The sequence below is a fragment of the Camarhynchus parvulus genome, chromosome 1 (assembly GCF_901933205.1).
Source record: "Camarhynchus parvulus chromosome 1, STF_HiC, whole genome shotgun sequence".
Classification (NCBI taxonomy): Eukaryota; Metazoa; Chordata; class Aves; order Passeriformes; family Thraupidae; genus Camarhynchus; species Camarhynchus parvulus.
This window is the reverse complement of record NC_044571.1, coordinates 113,509,450-113,534,686: the sequence shown is the minus strand read 5'-3', so window position 1 is coordinate 113,534,686 and position 25,237 is coordinate 113,509,450. Positions and strand designations below refer to the sequence as shown.

Below are 25,237 nucleotides of genomic sequence, written 5' to 3'. Positions count from 1 at the left end.
AGGCAGTGCTCTAACTGTAAAAAGAGGCTAAGAGGGCAAAACTGCGAGGAAAGAGATGATTCATTCCAGTGATTTATCCTTGCACCTCCAGGCTCTCAGACTAAAAGATGTTCCCTCTCATTGCACGAGGCATGACTGACCCATCTTTCCATTACTGCACTGCTGTGCTGAGTTATTGCAGCTTAGAGATGTAAACAGGACAGATTTCCTAATCTGTGGGGTTATTTGCACACAATAATTTGTACCTTCCTGGAAAGCCTGGATCCTTGGTTGGTGTAACAGGGCAGCCCAGCCAACTCCTTTGGTCACTTGGGAAATCAAAGACAACGGCAGAGATGAGCAGTGGGACACACCATTTAATTATCACCAGCCTTTCTAGGCATTCCTGTTTTTCCAAGGTTATATGGCCGGACAGTTGGAATTAGGCTGCAGCCTGGGAGAACATTACACTGGCCTCCTGTGCACCATATCCCTTTTCATTGACAAACTAACACTCCTTTAATGAGATGTGCTGAGGTTGTTATCCAAAATGCATTCCTTATCCCAGATCTCATCTCTAGCACCTCTCCCAGGGGTAGCTGGGAGTTTGGACCCAGACATATTTGCAAATCCAGGGCTTGATCAGGTCCCAGTGAAGTCAATAAAAATATTGTTGGTGCTGAGCAGACATGCATTAGGCTCAAAGGAAAAGTAGAACCCATCCAAGAAAATTACAGGTTCTTTTTTCAATCAAAATATGTCTTCTCTCTCTCTTTAATTTTTTTCTGCTGCTTTAACTTTATAACGAGTTTAAGTAACTGAGAAAATGTTTAAATTTTAGAATGTTGAATAGTCCTGGCCCAGCGCCCAAAAAGTTAATGTGACCTTCCTAATACCTACCTCTTATTAATTTTAAAACTTACTGACTCCAGTGAAGAATTTTTGGGAATGACAGAACACTGAAATGTAGAAAAAGAAATACCAGGAGGTTGAGAAGCAAACTGTAGTTCACAGGCATCACCATTTCCGGAAAAATGGAAAAAGAAGAATGAACACTTGCAAAACTTTGGTGAGTTAAACATTTCATAAGCACAACCTCAGGGTTATGTTAATGCAATCATTTACATGGGAATATTAATTTTTGAAGTTTTTGTGCCTTCAGTTAAGCTGTTCCTTAGAGAAATGGTGGACTTGCAAAGCAAGCTTCCCTGGAAGCTACAGGGGCAGGTCTGTGCATCCCACCACCCATCCTGACCCTGCCAAGCATTACAGGTGTGCACATCATTATCTTCCAGAGCGGTCAGAGGTTTATTTGCTGCTTGCAGGTGAGCATGAGGTTGGAGACCTGCATCCCTGCAGAGCACCTGTTCCTGGGACATGCAGAGAAAACACGGGATAAATAAGCACTTTTGTTTGTTGGTGTGGGGTCTGGACATCAGCAGGGGGAAATCAGTCGGAATCCTCAGGGGACCCCTTGCTCTCACCTTCCCAGAGCCGTTCCAGCCCAGGGAACGGGGCATTTGCCATCTCCACCCATTCCATTGGCAGTGCTAAGATGCAAAGGTGACTGCGGTCACCTGTCCCTGCTGGAGCCCCGAGCAGGGGGTGGGGGTGGCAGACGAGGGGACGAGGTGAGCGGGAGGATGACCCAAGGGTCCGAAGTCATCCCGAAGGTCAGAGCCAGCATCGCCTCCTCCCCGCCCACTGTGCCGCCGGGCTCGGGGGACCACAGCCCGCCCCGGTGGGTGACAGCTTGCGGCACTTCATGACAGCCTGGGCGCACACAAAGACGGGAAGTTCGGCGCTGCCCGGGGCCGAGCGAGGACACGGCAGGACCCGGGGGCTCCGTCAGCCCGGCAGAGCCGCGGCCGCTCCCTCGCTGGCTCCGGAGCCAGGCACAGACCTCTTCTCCTCCTCCTCGTCCTCCCCGAGCTCTGCGAGCCGCAGCCCCGGCAGGACGCGAGGCAAGCGCGGCTCCGGCCGCGGGCACATCCCGAGCCCCTGCTGCGGCTGCCAGCGGTGCGGGGCAACCTCGCGTTTCTCTCTCTCTCTCACACACACATCACACACAGACACACACAAAAACATCTCTCTCCTGCCGGTCTCTCTCCGTGCCGTGGCCCCGCTTCCTCCGGCTCCTCTCCTCTCCCGCTTCCCTCTCTCCCGCTCACTCTCGCTGGTTTTGTCCTCCCCCCGAAGCCGCCCCCCCTCCCCCTTTCCGCCTCCCCTCAAGTTTCTCCTTCTGTCTGATTAAATGAGAAGGAAGTGTGGGAGTGGTGGTTTTGAAGCTCTCCCTTTAAGAGGCAGCCTGCAGTGACGAATTGTTGAAATTGCCATTGCAGGATGGCATTCCGCTATAAATTCATTGTTCCACCTCCTCTCATCTTCACATTTCTCTCCCTTCTCCTCTTGTTCACATCGACAGACTGGGGATAACAACAACAACAACAAGAAAGATACAGGGAGGGGGCTTTTACAGAAATCCAGGACGTTTTCCGCTCCTTGGGCTTTTTTTTCTTTTTTTTTTTTTTTTTTTTCTTTTTAACCATCTCACCGGAGACGATCGAGGCGGTTTTGGGTGCCTGAATTTCTTCTCTCCTCTTCTCCTCCTTCTCTTCAAAACAAAAGAGGGCAAAAGAAGGAAAGGAGCCCACCGGAGCCCGAGAAAGTGCCGAGTCGCAGCAGACCTGCCCCTGCTGCAGCTGCTGCTGGTGATGATTCGGTGACTACAGCAGAGAAGTGGAAGGGGAGTGGGAAGTGCTCAAACTTCTCTACTTGCCGGCTCCGAGCCGTCTCTCCTCCTTTTCCTCTCTCCTCACTTTGCCTCCCCGGCAGCAGCGATTTGGGAATTTTTTTTTTGCCTCTCTCTCTCTCTCTCCCCCTCTCTCCCTTTCCATGTGCTCCTGGCTCTTCCCTGCAGAGAAACACAAAGTTCACACGCGAGCGGCTTTTGTTGACATTTTTTTCTCTCCCACTCACACTTGACTTCGGGAGGGAGAACTTTTTTTTTTTCCTTATTTTTTTCTTGTCGTTCCTTTTTTTTTTTTTTTTCCCTTCCTCACACCTCTCCTTTTCTCCCCATCCCTTAACCCCGCTGCCGCGCTCCGCCGGCCGCCTCCCGTTATTCCCATCATTATCACCACCACAATTACCATTCCCGCCGCCCCGCTGCCCCGCGCCGGGGCGAGGATGCTGCCGGCGCTGCTGTGGCTGCTGCTGGCCGCCCGTGCCGGCCGCGCCGCGCCGCCGCCGCCCGCACCTGCCGAGCCCGGCGCGCCGCCCGCCCGGCCCCCCGCCCCCGGGCCGCCCCGCGGGCCGTGCGGCGCCTCGACCCGACCTACGCGGGGGCGGCAGGGCGGGCTACGTGCTCTACGCCGGGGGACAGCGCTTCCTGCTCGACCTGGAGCGCGACGGGCCGCGCTGCCACTACCGCGGCACGGTGGACGGCAGCCCGCGCTCGCTCGCCGTCTTCAACCTCTGCGGCGGCCTCGACGGCTTCTTCGCCGTGGGCCGCTCCCGCTACACCGTGCGCCCGGCGCGCCGCGCTCCGCACGGAGAGGCCGCGGCGCGGATCTACGGCGAGGGCCCGGCCCGCGCCCCCCACGTCTTCCGCAGGGAGAGCTTCAGCTTCGAGACGGTGCCGGCCCGCACCAGCTGCGAGACCCGCGACCCCGCCAGGCCGGCGGGCGGGGACGGGCGGCGGCGGCGGCGGCGGCGCTCCGTGTCCCGGGCCCGGCAGGTGGAGCTGCTGCTGGTGGCCGACGCCTCCATGGTGCGCAAGTACGGCAAGGGGCTGCAGCACTACCTGCTCACGCTGGCCTCCATCGCCTCCCGGCTCTACGCGCACGCCAGCCTGGAGAACCACGTGCGGCTGGCCGTGGTGAAGGTGGTGGCGCTGGGCGACAAGGAGAAGGGGCTGGAGGTCAACAGGAACGCCGCCACCACGCTCAAGAACTTCTGCAAGTGGCAGCACCAGCACAACCGTCTCGACGACGACCACGAGGAGCACTACGATGCCGCCATCCTCTTCACCCGCGAGGTAGGCATGGCCCCGGCCATGGGCATGGCCACGACAGCGAGAGGTGTCCCTTGAGCCTGGGGTGGCCGGGCTGCCGGACCTCCGGCCACCCTGCTTGGCTTTGCCCAGTGGTTGCCTCCCCACTCGTGGATCCGGCTCGTCCATCGGGCAGTGCAGCCTCTCGGGGACCGGCACCCACTGCCGGGCATGGCAGAGGGCTCGAGATCTGTGTGTGTCCCCTGCCCTGTGCTGTCACCCCGCCGTGGGTTCACCAGTGCAGTGCTGGGACCCCAGCCCGGTGGAGAGGTGGGAGCTTTGATCATGGGACTCAGGCTGACGTCCCTTTGCTTCAGACTTTGTCCTGTCTGTCCCTGTGAGATGTCTGCAGAGGTGGTCCAGTCGGGAAGGGCCGATAGCACTTCCTAGGCTAAATTAGCCCCCAAACAAACCTGCTAGGGAAGGTGATGGAGAGCACCTTAAGAGCACAGATGTCTTGCTTGTGGAGCGCATCGGGACGCTATTTCCAGCAGGGATAGCTCCACCGCTCTGGAAGCCAGCAGCGCTTGTGGTTCAGGTGTAGGACGTAAGTGCAGACCGCAGGTAAACAGGGCTGCACAAGCTGGGTGACTTGGGCTGGGTGGTGGCAAGGGGCTGCAGTCCCTGTCCTGTCCCCCAACCGGGTGCCCTCATCAGCTGTGGGTTGGATCTGCTTGTGTTGCCCATGCAGAGCCCTGCCTTGTTGCTCCACGCTGGGTTGTTGATTAATTACATTGCCAGAGGTCGTTAAGGGACATTGCTCTGGTAGACATGTGGCCGAGTTTATGCAATGAAGTTCTGTAAGAATATCCCTTCAGCGGTTTGGGTTTGGTGTTTTCTTTTTTTCCCTTTCCCCAAGTAAGAAAAAAATAACTGCATGACTTTCCGTTCATTTGAGTTCTCCGGCTTTGCTACATCGTAGGAGCCTGCCAAAAAGGATGCTTTGGATGGTTTGTGGAAGGAGTTGCTCCAGAAGGGAGAAAAAAAGCGCCTGGCTTGCTTTTATAGCTGTAAATAGTTGAAACATTAGGTTCTGTGTCGGGCATCACTTGTACAACAGGAGCCCTTTTTAGCAGTTTAAACCCCATCAGTGCAATTTGCAGGCTTTCAATTTTTTATCGCTATAACCTGAACGAAAGCAGGCTACCTAGACTGGGTCAGAGTGTCTTTGGGTTTGCTGTAAACATCTTTTCCAATGGCTTATTAAGCTTGGGCCAGAATCCATCATCTCTCTCTGAAGAGTGTTTCTCTCTGCCACTATTCCCGCTTATTTCCCTGGGCTATATGACAATTCTGAAACGCTTAGGGTGGCGACCGTGAACCTTAAAGTCAATTATTAAGTTAATTTGGAGTGAGATAGGATGTGACTTTAAAGTGCAGTTGCTTTACAGATGCTTAGCTGCAATTCTTTGCATGGACACCCTCCTGCCAGAATAAGAGGGTGCTGCTAATCAGTAATCCGCTTTCAAAGACTCACGAGCAATGCACAGAATTACCTCTCTGGGCTGTAAGTAGTGCATAGAATAAACAAATCACCACGGTTCCTGTGGTCTCCTTGCACTCTTGAGATGCAAATGTTGCTTGCGCTGCTGCTCAGGGCTGCTTCATGAGAAGAAAAGCGCAGGCTTGTGCTTTCTTGGTTTACATTTTAACAGCTTTAACTCTGGGATTAGCTGCTCGATGCAGTTCAGGACAACTTAATCTGCTTTAATGCTTTGCTCTGTGCACACGGACATTGTTTGGCAGTGTTTGACTGAATTAAGAACCAGACTGGAGTTTCTTGCTACATGTGTTCATGATGTTCTTTGCAGAGAGTGTGTGTGAGCCCACACGATTTTTATATGCTTACCCTTGAAATGTCAACATGAATCTATTTGCTCCCCGTGGAATGTAAACACGAAAAGGGTTAAAGGATGAAAAAGCAGTGGAGATGTTTCCTGGAGAAAACAGCCCCGCTTTGAACTGAGGGAGAGATTTTTTCCAGTTTAGCTTTTCAATGAGAGTGGCAGCAGTTGGCAGGAGAGCGCCACTTTTACAACTCTGTTTTGGATGGATGAAGTTGGTTGCTAAGCTACAAGACGCCGAGCCGTGGCTGCGTGTTTTGATGGGCTCTGAATACCGTCATGCTGATTTTTGAACATCCAGATGTCTCTTTCTAAGTGCCTTGGGTTTCAGGCGCTGGGCAAACGTGTGAGGTACATTTTCCATCCTTGTTTACTAACTGAGGCCATCTTGAGCTTCGTGTTGTCAACAGAATAATATTTGCAGATCGTTTGTCAGCTGAATGCATGGCCTCAGCTGTATGGAATTGGCTTTGTGTAGATAGAATCTGCATTGTGCATGGCTGATGCCATACAAATCCCTAAATAATAATTATCTTTGTTCCAGAGTGACATTTGATTGGATGGTATTTTTTTACACCAAAAGAGGGCTTTATTTGAGTTCCCATATGAAGGAAGAATCGCGGCAGAATTCAGCAGTGTTCCTTCATCCTCTGGTTGTCTTTACATCTTTAAAGATAAATTAGTAACCACTGGTGGACTGAGAGTGCATTGGCAGCTCTCCTTTGTTATTAAATTAGTGGTGGTTCACATTATATTATATAAGTTCAAATTATGGTTGTCATCATCATCATCATTGATACTAGGAAGTACTTCCTATGTAAAAAAAATTAGAAGGAAATTCACTGATTCTGAGTTAAAACAGCCACTTACTTCTGGTCATAATCTGTATTTAATTTGGATAAGGGCTTTAAAGCAATTATTCTGCAGATCACAGTAAATTAATAGGAACATGAATTCAGTTTGGGGTGATACAGGGAATATCTTAAAGCTGTTTTTAGGCTTTGTGTTGCTTATCAGTGATGGCAAGGGTCCATTAGCTGCAGTGGGTCCTCTGTTTACTCTGTAAATGCAAGAATCACTAGAGTTACATGTCTGGCCATTGTGAAAACCTTAAGTGGACACAGAAATCATCTGTCACTAAATATTGCAGAAATTTAGTTGGGTTCCACAGTGATTTTTTAAATCTGATAATGAGAAGTGTATTTTCCCAGTGGTTACAATCTGTCATTTTGACCCACGAGGAACAGGATGAAGCGTGGCAGAGGTCTGACTTGACAGTAAGTGAACGTGATAATTTTCTGATATTTCTAAATTTCCTCAAGGCAGCTTTACCATAGAGCCTGTGAGAGCACATGGGTCCCCTGCTCTTAGACTAATTTGTGGTTGAGTCCTTGGCAGCAGCTGTAAATCTTTGGGCCACATAAATCCTGGAGCATCCTCCATGGAATATGGTGGTGCAAGGATGCATTTCTGGTGGCCAGGTGAGTCTCCTCCACCCCTTAGAGTATTGGCCATGTGGTGGGGAGGAGGAAGAACTTGCAAAGCCCTCTTTCTCTGGAGATTACATCACTTGTTGTCCACAGCAGTGAAGTCAACAGCAAATTTAGTTTATTCTGTTTCAGCCTTTTTTATAGTGAACAGTTTGCAGGAGCTGGAAGCAGATCATCTTCACATTTTTATGGGTGCAACAAAACACTTGCAAGATTATTTGCCACAGTAGCAAAGCAGATTAGATGGGACTTGCATACTGCAGTTGAACTCACACTGTTCTTTTTCTGTGGTCCAGCCTGCTCTGCAATTATCCTCTAGAATCCATCCAGTCTATTTCATTAGTGGCCCTTAGTTAAATTTCAAGCAAACTATTGAATGCATTTGGACAAAATCCAGCTCTCTTCCTTTCCCCCCTGTTCTGAATCATCTGAAGATTAAAATAGATGTTTCTCATAGTAGATACAGACATTAGGAGCAAGGAAAAAATCCTTTCCTAAGTGCTTGTTAGCATCATCTGTGATAGTACCATCATGCCTGGCTCGAGCAGAGGGTTCGTGCTAGAGCCAAAGGCCACTGTCCTGCCTTTTTCTACGCAGTAATTATATGGGGCTGGTGTGTTTGATTTAGGTTAACTGTCCATCTGGCAGTGCTGTTGAAATTTAACAGCAAGCTTTGTATTATCTCAGCTCTGTAGATGATAATTTCACTGCATGGAGCACATGCTTTCTTTGGCTCTACTTCTTTCTTTTTTTTTTTTTCTCTTTTCTTTGTTATCATCTTCCAACAATTACTATCCCCTAGCAGTAAAACAAGTCACTGTACCAATGGTCAATAGAATAGATTTCACTGTTAATTATTATTACTCTGAAGAAATTGTAGTGTGATGTGTATACCAGTTTCATAGTGTTTTCACCAACTTTGTTGCACATTTAAATAATGTCCCTAGGGAAAACAAAGTGGGACATAACTGATAGAGGAGAAGTTTGATTCACCCTGGTCTGGAGAGATGGTGTGGAGTTTCCCCACAAAGGAACTGTGGGCTTAGGCAGGTTAAATCACACATTTTTACTTGGTCATCAGGCACCAGTTTCATAACTGAAACTTCTCCCCATGCAGATCCTAAATGCTTTATTTGCATTTTGTCAGTATTTTAAAATAACCTCTAGTTTGTATAACTGCTGGTTTTTTTTTCCCAAATGCTCAAGCCCCAGGCTCATATTTATGATACGAACCCCAAAAGCAAATGACCTCAATTTTGAAGCTAAACTGCTGGGGAAATACATTTGGGTTTGGCAGGTATCACCATAGTGGTTTTCCTCAGAAGGTAACCAGGCTTTGGCCACCCTCTCCAAACGTGGCCAGGGGAGGACAGAGCAGTAACCCAGCAAGCCTTTCCTCACCCAGGATCCTTTCTGCTCGTGTGAACATTGCATTTGAAACCGTGTGTGCCATTCCAGGCTGCTGTGACATCAATGAAAGGTCACCCACTTTGCAGAGGAGCTGAAGGAGGGGTGGATGTGTGTGTTCCTGACACCGCCTCACCCCACCCTCCTGCCCAGGCCTGCGGTGGGAGCGCTGCTGCTGCAGGAAATCGGAAAGTCGTGCTTAATTCCTTCCTCTGCTGCAGGGATTTTGGGTCTGTATCGCCCACCTCCCAGGAGAGGTCCTTAACCAGGAGGTTGTAAGCTGTTCCAGGTGTTAAGGAAACTTTCCACCCCTCTGACCAAAGGTCTGTCACTGTTTAGTGAGTAATTCATATGGTGAGAACGAGGGGAATCGTGACCTGAAGCCGCTGAGTGGAGTGCAGTGCCTGGAGCAAGGTGGTCTGGGTTCCTCAAGCACGGAGAGGAACTGTTTCTGTGATTTACCACAGGCTGTTCAGTGGGAAGGAAGAAGGATGAGCAATAGGGACCAAAAATTGGGTCCTTTCCCTGACTGCACTTCAGCTGCAGCCTGGGCTAGGGAAACCTTGGCTTCAGGGGCTGCTCCAGGAGGAGCCACAGCTCCCCGTGTGCTGGCAGGAGCCTGGTGTAGACCATAAAGTGCTCTCCTAAAAAAGATGCTTCTAGTTGGCCTCATCCCTGGAAGGAATTTGTAGCTGGATCATGTTCTTACTGGGAAAAGGCTTGAGCTGAGGAGCTGCTGCAAGAGGACCAGAAGAAGAAGTGAACAGAACTGTAGAGGTTTTAACTGTGCTTTACAAGAAGGTGATGTGCAGCTTGAACTGCACAAAGCCTCATCCTGTGGCTTCTTCTCATTCTGATCTGAGAAGCTCTGTGGGCTTGGCTTCCCTCAGGGCCAAAGGTGGAGAAACATCTGAAACATCTGAATGAAACATCTGAACCCCAGTAAGCAAAGTGCCCAGCTGTTCCGGACTGTAGAACTGTGGCACTTCGGGGCCCTGCAGGATCCCAAACTGCAAGCCCTGTTAGGGGTAGATAACTCAGAAGACCTGAGGACATGTTCTTCTGCCCTTAAATCCCACCAAAGTGTCCACATTGGAGCTCACATTGTGGTTTGGATCTGGTCAGCGGGCTCTGACCTAATACCAGGTTTCACTAAACAGTTTATTCTTGTTTTGGAACCTACTGTAGAACACTTTTCAGGTGAAATGAACTCCCTGCTCCAGCCAGGGCATGGTGACAGTTACCTCCCTTCACAACAAGGCCATGTACACATGGCAGCCAGCCAGCTGCTCCTGATGGATTCAGAATGCCAAGAAAACTTGGCCTCTAATGAGCTGTCTAATTAACTACTAGACTTGTGATGTACAGCTTAGTTTTACTAAGCCGTTCCTTTGCCAAAGCTTAGCATCTCTTGCCTCCTGCATAGCAAATGCATTTCCTCGTCATTCTTCTGTTTTGAAACTACTGTAAAGCAGATCAAGGGCCATGCTGCTTTCCTTCTTTAGAAATAGCAAAAAACATTATTTAACTCTTCTGCCACTGTTTCAAGGCAATTGAGCATCCAGATATGAGTAGCTGATTTACTTTCTAGTAGAAGCAAAAAACCCCAGAGTAAAATAATCGTTGGAAACTGATTTTATGTATCACGAGTCACCTCTTTCCTTGTGCTTTAGCTGGAGGAGCTACGAAAAGTTGGGTTTTTTTTCAACTATGACAAGTTGAGGCTACCCACACAGATTTTTTAAGATTGCATCATTACATTGAAGCCTGTTTTTAACAAAAAGTTAAAATATTTTCCAGAGAAATAAAACCTACTGTACTCCCAAAAAGTTTACTTCATGAAAGTAACAGACTGCCTTCCAGGACTGCCCAGGAAAGCAAAAAACAAATCCAACTATTGATTCTGGTTATGTATAATCCATAGCCAGTGTTTGATGGCTAAGCAGGCATGATTTTCAGTAACATCACTTGCAATCAAGCTGTTTGGAAGCTGGTATTGGTGAACTGACCCAAAAGCAAACTTTTCAGAATATTTGCCCCAGAGATGCCACTTGATAGGCTGCAGTTCTAGGAACAGAAATACATTCCAGCTCAAATCATAGAGGCAGGAGAAGCAGAGAAGTGAATAAGACAATGACAACATAAAGGAGCCCTCAGTAACTTGCCTAAATGATTATTGATAACGTCAGCCTTAGCTGCATATGAGCATCCTCAGGCGGTCACCAAGGTCTGGAATTGGCAGGGAAAACCAGGATGCTCAATCCATGCTCTGCCCAAAGCACGGCCGTGGCATGCTCTGCTCTAGCAGCAGATGGGCAACCCACAGACATCCCCATAACAGCTTCTGACAAAGGAGCTGATGCCAGAAAACATTTCCTGTCCTTGTTTCCAGAATCCTTTACAAGCCCCTCTGCTGCTTCCCAGCTGGGATTTGGCAGTGCCTGCAGGACTCCCACACCGGCTGCTGGGGGGCCACAGGGAGGTGGCCACGGGGCTACTGAGGGACCAGGGCTCTGCTGGAGCACTGCCACCGCTTTCTGACCCCAGGGTGGGCACTCTTCTCCTTTCTGGGGATAGCTGGTCCCTCGTCATCTGAGGACACCTGTTTGCCAGCTGTCCGTGGGGAGTTGGAAGAGCTAGGTGATTGGCATATCAGCAGTTTGCAGAATCATGTCTTTCCTGCTGTGGGATTTTCTAGGACCAGCCCTGATATGTAGGGAAGACATTGTAATGCAATCCTGAGCACAGATTTTGAAATACTGAGGTAAGATTATGGTACCATCTCTGCCCTAATATTCCATGCTCCCATCAGAATTAGCTCTGTGGAAATTTACAAGATTGCCTGCTTAGAAAAATTATATTTTTTAAGTTACATTTGTGTCATCAAACCTGGTGAATCATTGTGAAGTCTGGCTGTGGCTGCTGGTGTAAATTCCCATTGTAGCTGCTTCTTGTGTGCAAATGGGAGTAAATCCTGACTGCCATGAGGCATCTGGGTGCTGATACCATTGTGCCACGCTGGGAGCAGCACTGATGTCAGTACCAATGTAATAATGACACCCAAATACCGGAAAAGACCGAGTGACATAAAATCTGCATGCAGAGACAAAACAGAATTAATGCAGTTTATACTGTTTTGGCACTCAAGGTGTCTATCCCTCCTCCAGTAAGCTACTTTCTGTCTGATTTATGTGCTTTTTGGTACTTGTGTAAGAATTTCAGTTCAGCTGCTTGTGTGGATTCAGGTCCCATTGCTCCATCACAGAATCACAGGATCAATCATGTTGGAAATGACCTCTGAGATCATTGAGTCCAACCACCTTGTACTAGACTATGGCACTTGAGTGCCACATCCAGTGTTTCCTTAAACAACTCAAGGGATGGGACTCTACCACCTCTCTGGGCAGCCCCTTCCAGTATCTAATCACCCTCTCTGTGAAGAAATTCTTCCTAAATATCCAACCTAAACATCAAGCTTAAGAAGGTGTCTTCTTGTCCCACTGATAGTTCCTGGAAGCCAGAACTGAGCCTGAAATTTCTCCTCCATATATGTAATACTCCTTTGTATTTTTAGCTTGAAATTTTTCTTTGTTGGGAAAAAAACTCACCTTTTTCTTTTTTTTTGTGTGTGTGTGTTTGTAAGGAGATGCTCTGTCATAGTATCTGTGCACTAGGTGTGGTTTTCTTTGACTTCAGTGGGATTTGAATCCTGTGCTTTTCCAGGTTTGCCTGACCTGTCATAATCAGTGAACACTGCTGCTCTGAAGCCTCATATAAGGTGTCTGTTATGCAGGTGGATTAATTATGAAAGGCTTCATAAAAGGAAGTCCTTGTAGAAAGAGATCTGAAGGAAGAAGAGAATCTTGAAAATGAAGGGAAAAAAGCGCTCTTTGATCATTTTGATAATAACATTTGTCATGGCTTAAAAATGACAATTTCATTCAACCACAATGAAATGTTGAAGTGTTCCAAATAGCATGGCTCCTACTTTTCCTTCTCATCCAAAGAATGTGTGTATATATGCACATGCACACTAATATTTTTCCCTCTGCTTCAGCCGAAGCATGGAGGAATTGCTGCTGGTGATAAAAAAACAATGTCTGACCAAAGGTGAAAGACAAAACCTGATGCTACCTGTGTGGTTTTTGGAGACACCTCATATGTACATGTGGGAGAAGTGGTTAAGTTGTTGGGATTTTGCACTTTCTCTGACTCTCAGCAGTCTCTGAGAATTGCTTAATACTTGGTATAGTATTGGGTAAGACATTAGTAATTGTACTGCTTGACAGATGTGGAATGAGGTTTTACATGTAGCAATCTCATTTCTGTTAAATGAGAATATAGGATTGGTTTCAGAAGAGCAAGGTGATCTCTGGTTCAAGGACTGATCAGGAAGCTGAAGCTTTCTCTGGGCTTTGGTTACCTTCTGTAAATAAAGACAATTTTCTGGTTTTATTGTCAATGAGGAAATGCTTCCACAGCATATTTTCGGTGCCTACCTCAATGCAAGTGTGAGCATCGCAGAAATACAATTTCCACTAATACAGATACAAATTTAACTAACAACAATTGGCTGCAACAACTGACAACAATTAGCTGCAGAACGTATCCAAAACCTGTTAAGTCCATGGAAGTACTCCCACTGGCCTTACCAGGGATTGCCTTGCTGTGCTTTTAACATCTTTAGCTGGAACTTACACTGATATTTTCATCCGGGACCTGCCATTGGCAAAGGCGCCTTTAACCGGTTGTTACTGCTGGGTGTAAAAATTCATTGTAACGATTTTTTTTTCCTTTTTTTTGATTTTCTTTTCCCTTTCCTGGGCAGGATTTATGTGGGCATCATTCCTGTGATACCCTGGGAATGGCAGACGTTGGGACCATCTGCTCCCCCGAGCGCAGCTGCGCGGTGATTGAAGACGACGGCCTCCACGCAGCTTTTACGGTGGCTCACGAAATTGGTATGCAGTGCCTTTTCTGTTCCCCTGCCAAGCCAAACACTCCCAACAGCTGCATTAGGAACCAAAATACCCCGCAATTAATTCCAGATTTCCCCCGGCCCAGAGCCCTGCCTGGGGATTAGGGCTGTGTACATATGCACTTCAGGGTTAACTAATAAGGGATCAGAAGGCAGGGGAAGGCACACAGTAGGTGTTTCCTCCCTGACAGTGGCCTTTCTAAGCAGCAGTTGAAGTGAAAATTCAAAGGCTGCTGCTACTGCCCAGAGATGTCAGTGCATGGCCCTCCTGAGAAAGCTTTTGGCCCATCTGTTGTAGTTTGCATGCACTTATTTATTGGAAAATAAGTCACATTTTTCAACTTGTTGCATGCGCTGTTGTTAGGAAGATTTTTTCCTTGTATTAGCTGCAGAGAAAAGCTTTTGAGGTGAAAACCCAACATAATTCCAGTATCTCTGTAAGTGTACAGAAATTCATTTTAAATCCTGTAATAAGTGAAATAGTATTTAGGTGATAAAGGTTTGGTCACAAAACCTGTTTAGCTTTGTTTCGGTTTCCACCTCAGAGGACAGCAATTGAATTAGAAGTCTTGTATGTACCCTTCAGAAAAGTTTAAGATAGAATTAGTGCCAGAAGAAAGTTAGTGTTCTGGGATATGAGTTATTACTTACTATGTCATGATATACCCCTTCAAGAGAGATGCTGCCATCTTGATCATGTTTAATTTGCTGATGTTTTGTGAACTGTTCACTGGAAATACATTTGCTATAAGGACTGTTCACTTTGGGGAGTGAACAGCAATTTGAAAGTGGAGAATGTTCTTTTTTTCTTTCTTTCTTTTTAAAAAAAATATTCTTGGAAGGAAATAACAAGGAAAGGAGAACTTTCAGAGAGAGCCAGCTGCTGAATTGCCTTGTACCTCATGCCAAACCAAAGTAAAGTTTGCTTTGGGAGTATCATTGCAGTGGTTCCATTTTCAAGGAGCTTGCAGGTAGAGCCTGAGACCTGGGTGCCTTATACATATGGCTGAGGAAACAGAGGTCATCAAGGATGGAAAATGACCTGACTCTTCAGTGACAAGTGATCCTAACCCTTCTCTTATGGCTCTGCAAAGGAATTGGATCAGTGGTGGCTGGAGAAGGGATCAGGCATTGCATGAAAACATGAAATACTGTGGCAGGATGAGTCCCCAAAGCAGGAATTTTTTTTTAGTAAGCAGTAATGTCACAACAAAAGAAAAAGTCCTCTGGAATCACTAATTCAGTGTATTTAGAGAGAGCTACAGCAATGTAGAAAGACAGATTCACATGGGTTGTGGATGTGGATGTGGATGCTGTGAGTGAGCCATCACAAATCTGGGATGGGTTAAATGGCAAACTTAGCCCGTCATTCCCAGCCAGAGTGCTGGGGACGCTGTTAGTGTCCCTTGCACCCAGAAGGGATGTCTCTGCTGAGGGTCATGGATAGGGTTTGGTGAGGAACCCTCTTGTTGGTGGATCTGGTGTGTGAAGAGGAGAGCATTGTCTTTCCTGCCATTTTATCAGCAATAAATATACTTTAAGGTAGATTAAAAATGAAAGGGATGAGCAGCAAGCGTTCACATTGTTACCTTGAATTCCACACAGAGAAAATATAAGCAAAAGTGAATTATTTTTAGTGATCTAGAAGCACATTTTGGAGAAAGGCCATTTACATACCTAGGCATTTACAGGAATCTCTAAAAACTATAATTTTCAATGTAAAAAAGGCATGAATTGAAATGAATAAATAAGAACCCTAATGGACATAAAACCTCTAGTTTGAGGCTGTTTAAAATAACATCCTCTTTTTTTTCCCTCCTCACCAGAAGATTTTAAGAAAGGAGGGGTGTCAAGTCACAGAATGATCTTTGTGTGTGTGGCCTGAAGTGGGAGAAGCTGAGAGGAAAACACACTAAAATTGGTTGAGTACTTAAATTAAATCAAAGGTCAAAAAAGGATGAAAAACAAAAGTGTGGCATGGATACCCTTTAGTTAAGCACTTTGGGGAAACCTTGCTGTATTTTATTTGGAGACCAGATTTCTTCCTGCAATCCAGAAGTCTCCAAGTTCCCCCTGTCCTGTGGGCAGGGTGTAACTTTAATTTTACAGTGGCTCAGTTCCTCAGTCAGAGGGGATGCTCTGAGCCTGAGATGTTATTTTCTTTCACTTGGAAGGTCAAGGTGAGCCACTGGCTGAAGCAGAGTCACTCTCGGGGATTTTTGTGCATGGGGAGCAGATGCAGCATCTTTAGCATGGACTTGATCCTCAGAGTGTCCTCACTGTGACTTCCAGGGGATCTGAATGCTCCTTCTTCCCCTCGGAAGGATCCAAGAGCATTTTCCAGGCTCAGTTTCTTTCTCTGGAAGGCAACCAAAGCAAATTGAGCTGCAGCTCAACCCAACAGGAGGATGCACAGCCCAGGGGCTCAGGTTGGATTGGTGCACAGGAAGCCAAAAAGCAGCTTTGCTGCAGAACAAACCTGCTGCTTCTGCTGCCAGGGTTTCTGCCACATCACGTGGGAGATGTTTGTTTTATTTCTTCCAGATTAAATAGATGGATTTTGACCAGTGTTTTTTGAGGGGGAGTGAATGAATGAGCAGCAACAGGCAAAACCTCCACAGGCCTGTAAAGGAGAGCACAGGAAAGAATAGATGGGACCAAATTCTTGGTATAAATGATTAGCTGGCAATAAGAGGTGGAGATCTTTATATAAAGTTTTATAAGGTAGGACCTGAATCTTGTCCTACTTGTATGTAGAAAAATCAGTAATAGGTTGTCTCCAATGTCAAATGGAAAAAAAGGAGAATAATGCAACAACAACCTGGAAAGAAACCTTGTAACTTTGAAGGTAGTAATCCAGTTTCTTTTCAGAATACAGGGGGAGCAGTGCTAGTATCATAAATGTTACTTTGAAATCACAGCCTGCCAAGACATCCAGCCACCTACAGTCAATCCATATCTGGTTGTTTTCTAGCAGGGGGCATGCTGTTGTCAGTGGGACAGCAGTAGCTTCATTTTCTCAAAAATAACCCCTGGAATCTTGCCTGAAGTCATCACCGTGTTGTGGCATATGGATGCTTTATTTTACTTCTAGCACCTCCTTCAACTACACCTCCACATCTCTGCAGAGCTGTCTGAGCTTAGGCACAGTGTATAGGCATTCTCCAAGCCTTTGTTGTCAGCAGGCTATTGTCTGCATCAGATGATGTTTCCTTGCTTCATGCACTCCCCTGCCTGTTTGGGACATGTGGAGAGAGCAGTAAAGAACCTGAGATTGCTCATAATCTCAACAGTTATTTAATGTTTTTCATAGGGCAGCACTACATTGCTTCTCTGTGTGTCCCTTATTAAAACAACCATCAGGAAGCAAAACCAATGAGATTTGCACTCTTAATACTCTGGACCTTTGCATCAGAGATTTGTTACTTTGACAGTGCTGAATTATAAACAAGTGAAGATCAGCATGATCCATCATCAGCAACAGGCACAGTCAGTCAGTTGGAATCACAGTTGACATATTTTGTGATGGGATGTTTCCATGTTTTGCAGCCTGGTGCTGTGTTTTGAGGTGCAGTCATGGTCAGAAGTTTGTGCTGGAGTCCCACTGTGCTTTGGCACAGCCTTACCACCACCCTAAACAGTTTGCCATCTACAAAAGCAAAATGAGAATAGTTCAAGGGGATCTAAGAGGAGCTGCTTGTTTTAGCTATAGGAAATTTCCCCGAATCACAAAGGGAATCCCAGGGAGAGCCAAGAATTAAACCTGAGTTTTGATCTAGAGTCTCCTGAGTTTTGATCCGGTCCTTCAGTACGAAACCATCCTTCCTGCAGCCTTCAGGCAGGCAAAGCTCCAGTTCAACCCAGTGGGAGTTACATGGGTCTAACATTTTAAATTATATTTATCTTTGTTCTTTCCATCAATCTTAAGAAACTTAATTTTTTAAAAAGAGGCAATACAGCCTTTTTTTTCTCAGTGATAATGTTCATTTGACCTTTTGCAATGTTCCTACTCCTCTGTTACACAAACACTCTGGCATGCAGTTACTCCTTCTGTCCTCCTGAGTAATATGGTTTACTGATGTTCTTTCCAAGTATTTTATTTTTAGGCTATAGCTTTAGCATTGCTGCGTGGAACTAATTAAACCTTTGTTCATTAGTTGCCTTTTATCTTTCACATGTGACTTTTGGGGAGGCAAGGCCAAAGGGTGGGATAAAAGCAGCCTTCAAATACACTAAAAAAATTGCTGCAAAAATTTGCATAATAAATCATTCCCCATGTCCACCTGGGACAGCACAAGGGGTAATGGCCTGAAATCGCAGCAGGGGAGATTTGCTTTAAGCATTGGCCAAAATCATCTGAGCAGGACAGTTGAGGGCAGGAGTGAAGTGCTTGGGGAGGCTGCGATTGTGGAGGTTCACAGGAGCCATCTGGCTGAAGCAGCTGTGGCTCAGGGGATGCTGATCCTACCCCAGGGCACAGGGATGCACAGGATGCCTTTTCAAGGTCTCTGCTCAGCATCATTTTCTGTGGTTACGAGGAGTTATCACAACATCCTCCACAGCTGGGCTGTGTAGTGCCTGAAACCAAGGGGCTGCACAGAAACTAAAACTCAAAAATCATGGAATGGTTTGGGCTGGAAGGGGCCTTAAAATTATCCAGTTTCACCCCTGCCATAGCCAGGGATGTCTTCCACTATTCCAGGTTGCTTCAAGCTGGCCTTGGACACTTCCAGGGATGGGGCAGCCACAGCTTTTCTATGCCAGGGCCTCGCTGCCCTCACAGCCAAGAAATTTCTTCATATATTACATAACAGGTTTGATACCAAATCTCTTCCAGCATGGCATAATTCTGTGGCCTCTGTCACCACTGAGGACACAAGTGTCATGAGTACTGTCGGCAAAATGTATTAGAGAGCATAATTTTCTGTAAAAAAGCTATTTTAGAAGTGAGGTATTGCTCCTGGCATCTCTGTTCAGGTGGTTCACTGAAATACATCAGAATACCATGAACTCTGAGTGGGTTGGAGCCGTTCATTCAGAGCCTGAGATGTGTTTGAGCTGCAGGCCACTGAGGAAGGAATACCATGTCTAACTTACAGCAAACTCTGATTCTGACTCCTTCAATAACAAATGAAACTGGGAACAATGTGTGTGATACTTAAAGGAGTCTTTTGATGTCCGTAGAAGAGTCAAGAAATCCTCCCACCCCTTGTTTTGCCACATGTGCTCATTTTGTGTACGCTCTAAAGTAACTAAAGACAGCAATCTTTCCTTTGCCATGTTCTGCTGAACATGCAGCCCTTTGATTTCCAGGCTGTCAAGATAAAGCAGATAAAGACAAACTTCAGACCTGACAGCTACAAATCTCCTGGAGCCTTTCATTTCAAGGGGGATACATTGCCAAGGGCACAGAGTCTCACAGCCACATGAGAAAAACAGTGGAGCTTGAGTCTCATATTAGGTTTCCTTCATGACAGATGAAGTTTAGGCAAATACCCAGGTAATCATAATTAGGCAGATTTGCTTTCTTAAAACAGCAAAAGAAAAACAAAGAGTACACTCATTTAACTCTTCTCTGCTGACATACATCAGGAAAATTGCTTGATTTCTCCTCTTTGAACCTTTTTTTTTTCAAAGTTCTGTCTTAATTTCTGCTTGCAAAAGCTCTCAAATTAAGCCTTCATGAACATACCCCTTTTGATTATGAGGAAAGGTGGGCAGACAAAGCTAAGCCTTCACAAGAGCTGAAGGTGGGGCAGAAAATTAAGCTGATGTCTCAAAAAGCAAACATCAGCTGTCTAAAAGGTTGCTGGTTAAAATTTTGAATAAAAATTCTTGGCTTGCCCAGCAATGTTTTTATTACCTTGTAATGTTATATAAAATATATCATTGCTCCACCTGTCACAGACATGGTGCTTAAAGCAAACTGTAAAACTCTGTGTTTTGCCTAATATTTCACAGCAGTCATTATCAAAAAATATGTTATGGACGTGGTTTAGTGGTGGATTTGGCAGTGTTCGGTTTATGGTTGTGCTCAATGGTTTTTTCCAACCAACCTAAGTGATTTCTGGTTTTATGATCCTGAAAGAAGTTCAGTGTTCAGCCTGGGCCTCCAGCCTTCCAGACTGCAGGGTCAAGTAGGGATTGCTTTCCTCCTTGGCAGGTAGATAATAGCAATGCAATAATGTAGTTTCTGTGGGGGGAGACTTCTGGTGCAGCAGACAATGCAATTTTTTACATTCTTGCACTGTGTACTGCCACAGATCCATTCATTTACCATGAGCTGCTGTGAGTTATGTTCTTGCCAAGCTGCTCTGAGTTGAACAGGTGTGAAATAGGCGTCACCATCTCCTGCTTCTTCATTAAAATGAATATTTCTCTTCTGCATGCCCCATTAATTAGTGCAGTGTGGACCTCCAAGGCCACATCTTTGTACTGATTATTTAAGTCTGTGTGGACACAGTGGTCTCTGATTGCCTGGGCAGAGCCTTGCCTGGGAATTGCCTGTCTGACAGGGCTGATGGGTCTGTGATCTCCTTCAAGTCTGTTACAACAAGCCAGCTCAGCACTGGTTTGTTTTGTGTAAAGTCTGCAGCAGTGGTGGGTAAATGTCTGATTGGGGCTTTTTTTTTTTAATGTCTGCTCCTGAGAAGAAGCTGTACTCCAGACTATTGTTTCATTGAGTCTCAAGAACTCTTTTAAGCCAGAAATATTAAAAACTGCCTCTGGGCTGGAGATTTAAAAGAGAGAGTGATTTTTTAAGTTCTTTTTCTTTCATAAGTGGCTGATAGCAGTCAAAGAAAAGAAAACTGGAAGTAAAGTTCAAGAATAAAAAAGAAGAGGAATGTCTAGTTTTATATTCTATGCAATTTTTTTTGTAAGCTTGTGTAATTCAAATCACTTCTGTTTATTAAAAAAACCACCAGCTTTATTAATTGTTATTACTTAGGCCCATCATGACTTCAAGAGGATTCCTGAGTGATAGCACCATGAAGTTCTTAAGAAGGAGTCAGAAACTCAGAGGAGTTAGAAAAACAGCCCATGCCAGAAGAAATGGTTTTATTTTGACAGAGTTCCCACGTGCAATCTTTGTTCAGCCAAGGGGAGAGCAGGAGGCTGCAGCAGAAGGTCTGGGCTGGTGATTATTAGCCCAAGGAATGCTGAGCCAGGAGCTTCCTGAACCCTGAGCCCATGAGAGCCACTGACTCACAGGGGAACCTGGGGCAAATCTCTTGAACTTCTTTTGCTCCCCAGTTGTCCCAGCTGGAAATGGGGTGAAAGGCATGACCTCACTGGCAAAGACGTGCTTCATCCGAGCTGAGCTCCTCTGAGAAAACAGATTACAATGCCTGCAGCATTTTCAGCCTGCTGTGTCACCTTGCATGTCTCCTGTGGTCAGAGGGAGTGCATGAGCTGCTTTTTGACATGCTGCCCAAATCCTTGTCCATAAGCAGGTGGCTTTTTTCCAGGAGACCCGGCTTGGTTCGTGCTTTAGCAAAGCCTGGAGTTGGCTTGCTGTACGTTGTGGATATTTTCTGTTTTCTTGTTTCTAATGCTTGAAATGCCAGTGAGAAATGTATGACAGTAATTATGCATGCTGTTCACTCAGAGAACCTCTGCAGATAGTCTAGAACTGTGTATTAAGAAAAAACCAGAACTATCCAGACTCCAAGAAGCATTTGGACAATGCTCCCAGGCACAGGGTGGCATTCTTGGGGCTGTCCTGGGCAGGGCCAGGAGCTGAACTTGGGTGATCCTTGTGGGTTCCTTCTAGCTCAGGATATTCTGTGATTCTGGTTTGCTTCCCAGTGTTCCTGGGAATAAGAGATCTGCTTCACCACACGTCCAGCACAGCTCTGGTTCAGTCCTGCTTTCCCTGCAGGGCTCTTGTGTCCTGATCCTTAGAGAGGATGAAAGTTTTAACTGACTTGTCACAATTTCTCTGAAGTATTCCTACCTTGTATTAGGGATATACCCCCCATTCCTGCAAGCTGTAGGGATCATTTTTGAACCCTTTGCAGGTATTATTTCCAGCTGGGCTGTAGTAGGTGTTGGCCTTCAGCAGGGAAAGCTGTGAGGGGAGGATGTCACTCCATTTGGGTCGTTGGTCTTTTTGGAGTTGGAGATGAATTTACAAGCAGGCCACCTCCTCCTTGGCTACAAGAGGGCAAGCCCTGCCTCCCCTCCATCTGTTTCCTTCACCATTTTGTGCATTCCTACAGCATAACTTAACTAAACACCATCCTGCTGGTAAAATGGTATTATGTCATTTTCACTCAGTGGGAACTGTCAGCACCAGTAAGATGCTTCATTAAGTAGAAAACAGCAGATAATCTACGAACCCATTCTCAATCAGTCATCATTTTACACAGCTGCTGGGAGCCTTTCTTTTTCTTCAATAGCCCAGTTTGACGTTCATACTGGTACAAAATCGGCTGGGGCTAAAATTGGCATTGTTTTCAAAAGCCTTCTGTGTAAGATTTGTATTCCTCGAGTCTTCACTTCTGCCCAGAGCTTTCTCCAGAGCTCTGCTTCCATGCAGGGTCACTTGAAGGATCAAGCCTTTCCAATTTGGAAGGCAAGCACCCCACCAGAAAATGCCAGAAACCACCCTAATGCCATGTAATCACATCAGCAGGGTTATGCATGTGAGGGGTGGTGGGGAGAGACTTCTTGAAGTAGGAAAGGAAGTGTCCCTCCCTTAATTTTTGGATGCAAAAGGATGAAGGGTACAGGTGTTAAAGGACTTTGCTGTTCTCACTTCTCTGCTAAAAGGAGCAAAACTTAGCCAGGCAGTGTTTAGAGATTACACAGCCCTGTGGTATTTTGAACTTTGATTCTTTTCAATGAAATGCAAAACCAGATTGCAGCATCATTGGGAGTTTGTAATATGCTTTAATCACTTCTGATTAAATGGAGTGCCTTAAAAGGCAAAGTTAGAACAGGGAGAAATTTAGGTTGTGGTAAGAATTAGGAATTTTAGCTCCATTAAATCCTTGTTGTGAGTTGCATTCACAGTGTTTGTAAGTGAATCTAAGTGTTTGTCACCCCAGGACATGTGCATACAAAATTAACTGGCAAATCAGTATGGAGATCTAAAATCCATATATTTAATGCTATTGTCCTCACTAACATCACTGGGGGCTAATTTAGAAGCCCAAACACTGACAATCAGAATTATGTTTTTTAGAAATTATTCACTACTTACTGCTTCTTTTCTTGTCACAATGGGTTTTTTTCAATTATTTTTGAAAATTTTAAACATAACGAGGGAGATTCACAAATACTTTGGGAAGTTTCTCCTCCAAGAGGCTGAAGTCTGCCAAGTAAGTGACTTGGTTCTTGTCATGCACTGGAACAATGGCCTGATTTAATATGACAAAGCAGACACTGCTAATGAGGTGTGTCCTCAGCTCACCCCATTTATCACTGTAAAGCAGAGAAGTTATGCTGCTCTCTCATTAAAGGTGAATTCAGTAGCCTGACACTTTCCAGGAGATGACCCTGTTTCAGATTCCTCTGCTTTTGCCAAAGTATTTGGGATGAAATGTTCTGTGCTGAACAGTGGCCTGAGAAGCATTTCATTTTATTTATTTACTCTGAAATTCTCCATTGAGGCTGTCCAGGCTTTTTCTGAGGAGGGAGGCTAAATTGCAACAGTGTTACTAAGAAATCCTCAGTGTCTCTGCTCAAAGTGAAGAGCTTGACGTTTACCTGCAAGCTTCCTCATATCCAAAGGCTATTTTTTATTTGTCTCTCTGAAGGAGAAAAACAGAAAGAGAAACTCAAGAGCAGCCCAAGCTGCAGGAGCATTAACAGGCTGTGAATATGTGCACTGTATTGTTTAGTTATGTACTTCCATGGGATGTCCTTAGCAGAAAATGAACAGTCATGAAGAGTGAAGTACAGTTATGCAATAAAAGGATTTGTCTGGAGAACAAAACTGCATCTTACTTGGGTGAAGTGCTGCAGAGTGGTGTGGGAAGTGAATTTGTAGAGAGTTTTTAAAGTCTGACAGAGGGTGGAAACTACCTTCTGATAGAAGATGGAAATTGAACTAGAAACAAGTTTCAAAGGGTAGCCTTACAAATAAGACTGGATACTTCAGGGAATTAGAACTATGAAAGATGCACTGTAGTAGGACCCACGAGGGGTAATTTTAGATGATTGATTTTAAGGCATTTACAGCACGGTGTGACAAAAGCTGATAGGCCAAGAAACACTTATAGTATATTGTAATTAGGAAATAGTTGGCCTCTGATTGTGATAGTGTGAATTATAACATCTGTATTGTCTCACCCTTCACATGAGACTGAACATGAAATAAAAGTTTTTAAAATACCTCTCAATTGCCCCATCTCCAAGTCAGAAAAAGGTCTAATGGATAGAGTGGTACCAGAGGCTGTGACAAACTGCAGTTCTGCCCTGCAGGACTGAAAGCTCCGTGTCACAGAGCTCTGGGTAGGTCTGAATGGTGCTATAAGATGCTGAGCACTCTGAAAAATTACATCCTGGAGTTGCTGGTGTGCACCCAACTATCATTCATATCCCACACTGAACCAGTGCTGAGTGCCATGGGATGTTATTCAGCCAAACTCTTTGGATCAATGCTCCAGCTTTTTTTATTCACCCAGGGCTGTTCAGTTCCAAGGCAAAGACTTAAAAATTAAACTCCTTGTCCACTGAGAGACCCTCATTGCTTTATTTCACAAACATTCTGCAGTGAGGTAATTTCTACAACTGTGAGCAGTCTTGGATCAGTAAATACAGTGTAAATACAATGTGTTAAATGCTCAGCCCACTTCTAGAGAATTTGCTCTGTAGGTTAGAAGTGGTGCACTGATTATTTGGTTACTCTGTCATAGGAATCTGTCAGCTTGAAATAATAATCTTAGCAGTGAATTGTTTTGCTCAACACCAGCATTTGTCTGGAGTGGAACAAAGCTGTTGTCATCTCTTCAGAGCAAGTCTTTGTATGCAGTGCTGTATCAGATTGAAACTTGACATGTACCTCCTGATATTCAGTGTCTCAGTGCAGCATAAAAACAGCATAAAAACAGCTTTATCTGGCCTTATATAGGAAGTATTGCCAAACAGAAATGGTTTCACTTACCTGAAAAAAGAAAAGGCCAAATCTTGCAGAATGAGTCCCTTTCAGGGCATCAGGCTTTTTTGTTTTCTGCAGTGGCTTTAATGGGCGGTCTTGTCCTTATTGTTATAGGACTCTTGGTTTAGCCTTGCGTATCTTATTAATCAACTTCTGGCTTAGGCTGAACATTTTGAGCAATAAGTTCAGGCTTCAGCTCTCTGCAGCTTTATTCCCATTCATTCTTCTACCCTTTGTTTAGTTGCATCATAAATACTTTTATTTTTAGCTGTTTAAAAAGATGTAGCACCTTTCTAGACAGCTGCAGAACATTTTCACGAAGTTTTTCTTGCTGAAGGTGATTTGGAAAAACAGTAAGAAATCAATTGTTGATAAATA

At 45.5% G+C, this 25,237-nt stretch overlaps 1 protein-coding gene across 1 annotated transcript in view; it reads left to right on the top strand.

The window, feature by feature from the left end:
- The first annotated feature begins 3,168 nt into the window (after nt 1–3,168).
- Nucleotides 3,169–25,237, top strand: part of ADAMTS5 (ADAM metallopeptidase with thrombospondin type 1 motif 5) — a 36,122-nt gene continuing 14,053 nt past the window's right edge. Inside the window, 4 exon segments of the mRNA XM_030947836.1 lie at nt 3,169–3,292; nt 3,295–3,318; nt 3,321–4,018; nt 13,603–13,735. Coding sequence (XP_030803696.1) covers nt 3,169–3,292; nt 3,295–3,318; nt 3,321–4,018; nt 13,603–13,735 — 979 coding nt within the window.